At 43.3% G+C, this 2,941-nt stretch overlaps 1 protein-coding gene across 1 annotated transcript; it reads left to right on the top strand.

Moving 5' to 3' along the window:
• The first annotated feature begins 390 nt into the window (after positions 1-390).
• Positions 391-2,113, top strand: LOC134444691 (uncharacterized). Its single transcript, XM_063193919.1, has 3 exons — positions 391-445; positions 574-1,222; positions 1,332-2,113. The coding sequence occupies exons 1-3, from the start codon at positions 432-434 to the stop codon at positions 1,743-1,745; spliced, it is 1,077 nt and encodes a 358-aa protein (XP_063049989.1). The 5' UTR covers positions 391-431; the 3' UTR covers positions 1,746-2,113.
• The last annotated feature ends 828 nt before the right edge of the window (positions 2,114-2,941 follow it).

Here is a 2,941-nt window from a genome sequence, read left to right as displayed (position 1 = left end):
GGCCATCACTAATACCCATTGTAGCACATGACTAAATGGGTGGGGCTTCACTGCAATTCATTCTGCTGACCAATCACCACAGACTTTGTCATGATAAATACTCAAATGTTTTGCTAGAGACTTCACTTTCTGAACTTTTTTTGAAGGAAGAAGGTTGCTACATACTCACTTCGAAATCTACCAGCTGAAAACTCCTGAACTTCTGAAGAAGAGCATTCATTCCTTGGCAATCCATTGCCTCAAAAGCAATTCTAATTGCTACCTTCAACTTCTAAAGCACTTTTCCCTTGGCAATAGCCTTTAAAAGCAATTTTAATTGCTATATCTGATCAAGGAGTGGTTTCTCCTCAAAAAGCCTGGTCTTGTTCTAATTTGTCTTTCTTCTGAACAGCCATAATTCTTCCAGAGAGTGATTCATCTCATTTTAAGAAATGGCTGAGGAAAAGTAAGTAATATTTAATAACTATATATATATATAGTGTAATTGCTCACAAAGTGTAATTGCTAATGTATTACCATTTTTAAAATGTTTTGTTGTGATGACTTCTCAATGAATGTATTTTGTTTTACCAGGAAAGCTGCACGTAGACACTATCTACTCTGTCCAGTTTGTTTGAAGACCCAAGACTCTCTATCCTGTCACCTGCGCAGAGTCTGCATGAAGGATAAGACTGGTCCACAGATCCTAGAGGTGGTTGAAAAGGCCAAGAATGATGTATGTGACCTCCTGAAGAATGGACGGGCTTTTAGTTATAAAGTCCTGAAGCAAATCGTCTCATCACCAAATCCACTCGAAGGATTGATTGAGGAGCTGAAATACCATCACTTGTTTGTGACTGGAGCCCCTTCTTCTCTGCCCATTGATGATCCAACTTTGGTCACTGAACGCCCTGCGGATGCCCCCGGAGAGGCAGAGCCATCTGATGTGGAATCTTGCAGCAGCGGTGAGCTGTTTCAATGCAGACAAGAGAGAACGTATTCCAAAGACAAAATTGTGCAAAAGAGGCATGACTTGTTGTTTGACAAAAGTCAACCCACACCTCGAGAATGCTTGGCTGTTCTTCATGAAGCTGAAGGTGACATAGTGAAAATCATGAATCAACTTGATGACACTTCTTCTTCCTCCCTGAGTATGACTCAGTGCCTAACTGTCCTTTACTATCTTGAGGCAATTGTCATACTAGGAAACTGCCAAAGGCCATGTGTGGTGCAGAGCATGCGGGTGAGTGTGACTGCTCTATTGTGCTCCTATGTGCTCTATTGATATACTTACCCTGACATTTTAGCGTTTTACATTTACTAATCAATGGCATATCCTCTTTTTGTTACAGGTCTCTGAATGGCTTGACCGAAAACAAGCAGAGGAATGGACGATCGTTTCTGTAAAGGACCACAAGACGGCTGGACATTTCATGGTCTCAATTGCCCTGTCAAAGAAGGAGGAGGGGTGGTTTGAGAAATATTACAACAAAGTGCGGCCACAGCTCCTTGCTGGCGAAAGGAAACGTAAGAGAGATGAGCAGGATGAGAAGGATGGAGACGCTTTTTTCTTTGTGTCCTCCAGCGGTAGGCCAATTAACAATGCAGATGGTGACCTGATAAAGCTCCAGAAAAAGTACAACGTCCCCCAGGTGAGCAGCCAGGTTGTACGGAGGGTATTTGAGACAGCAGCTAACCGCATGGATGACTCTCAGAAGAAAGCAATGTCTGACTACATGAATGGATCATGGATCATGGAGAAATGAAGGATGTGATCCTTTTCATTGCAACCAAGGACTTGGCAGTGGGTGAGGAAGTTCTGTTTGACTATGGAGTCAACAAAAAATCTTTTAATAATTAGGGGATGGACCTTCCCTGGCTCTAGAAGTGCATCAGCCTTCAGAAACACTGATGACATGTCCCTAGATGGTGAAATGTTTCATCTATGTGTTTGTTTGTGCTGATGGCCCTTTAAAGGATATGGATGAGGACTCAATTCGTACTATGAGCCGTTTGGTGAAATGTTTTATATGTGTTTTTAGTGCTGATTTTTGTTGTGTCGCTGTTTTGCAACTTAAAAAATAAAAGCAGATTTTCTTGTGTAACTTTACCTCAAGTGTCTCATTTTGGTAAAATTCAGTATATGCACCCAGCTTCCAAGATTTGTTTTTCTGTGAATGTCACACCTTATATATTTACCTCCGCCAGGAGGTTATGTGATCGCCCGAGTTTGTGTGTGTGTTCGTCACGCTGCTATTACATGGCCTGCCACAGGGCGCGCAAGGACCACTGAGGAGGAGCCCTGAGCAGCACCACTTACTAACTGGCGTACCTTCACGCAGCCACACCGGGGCAGAGCATTGAAGTGAAATTCTTACCGCAGTCAAAATCGCTATCAAAAAGCAGCCTTAGCTACAGCCTCGCAGATCGTTTAAGTTCACAATGCTGTCACAAAACATTCATATAAAATGAAGCTCAAAGAAAGGCGCGCACGAATTGCGTTAATCAGCGGTGATTTGCTGCTTCCCCAATCCCCGCGCACTGAAGCCATTAGCACTACAAAACATTCCATAGACTAGTTCCTATACTTCATCGAATGAACGCTGGAGATGCGGCGAACAGTGATTTTCAATACGAAATAGAGAGCAGGCCCGGGTGCCGATCATCTGCCCACAGCGCCAAGACCAACTCGCAATAACCCTCATGAACGGATTCCCATAGGCTACATGACTCGCTATTCACAGGTAGGAGGAACTTCTCCAACAAGTGTAGTGTCGGGGTAGGCAATGATTCCGCTAGCTGCGACCAGTCGAGTCGACATGTCTCTCGCTAAGCAATTGCGTTTGTAGCACAACGTTGGTGTCACGATATTGAAACAGCTAGAAATGATACAAGTGGATTTACCTCTCAAAAGTTTGTTTAGACTTACGAAATAGCCCAAAACAATAACTGACACTCCACA

Source organism: Engraulis encrasicolus, unplaced genomic scaffold, assembly GCF_034702125.1.
Source record: "Engraulis encrasicolus isolate BLACKSEA-1 unplaced genomic scaffold, IST_EnEncr_1.0 scaffold_66_np1212, whole genome shotgun sequence".
NCBI lineage: Eukaryota > Metazoa > Chordata > Actinopteri > Clupeiformes > Engraulidae > Engraulis > Engraulis encrasicolus.
Note: the sequence above shows the minus strand (reverse complement) of the source record. Positions and strands in the feature narration are given on the sequence as shown.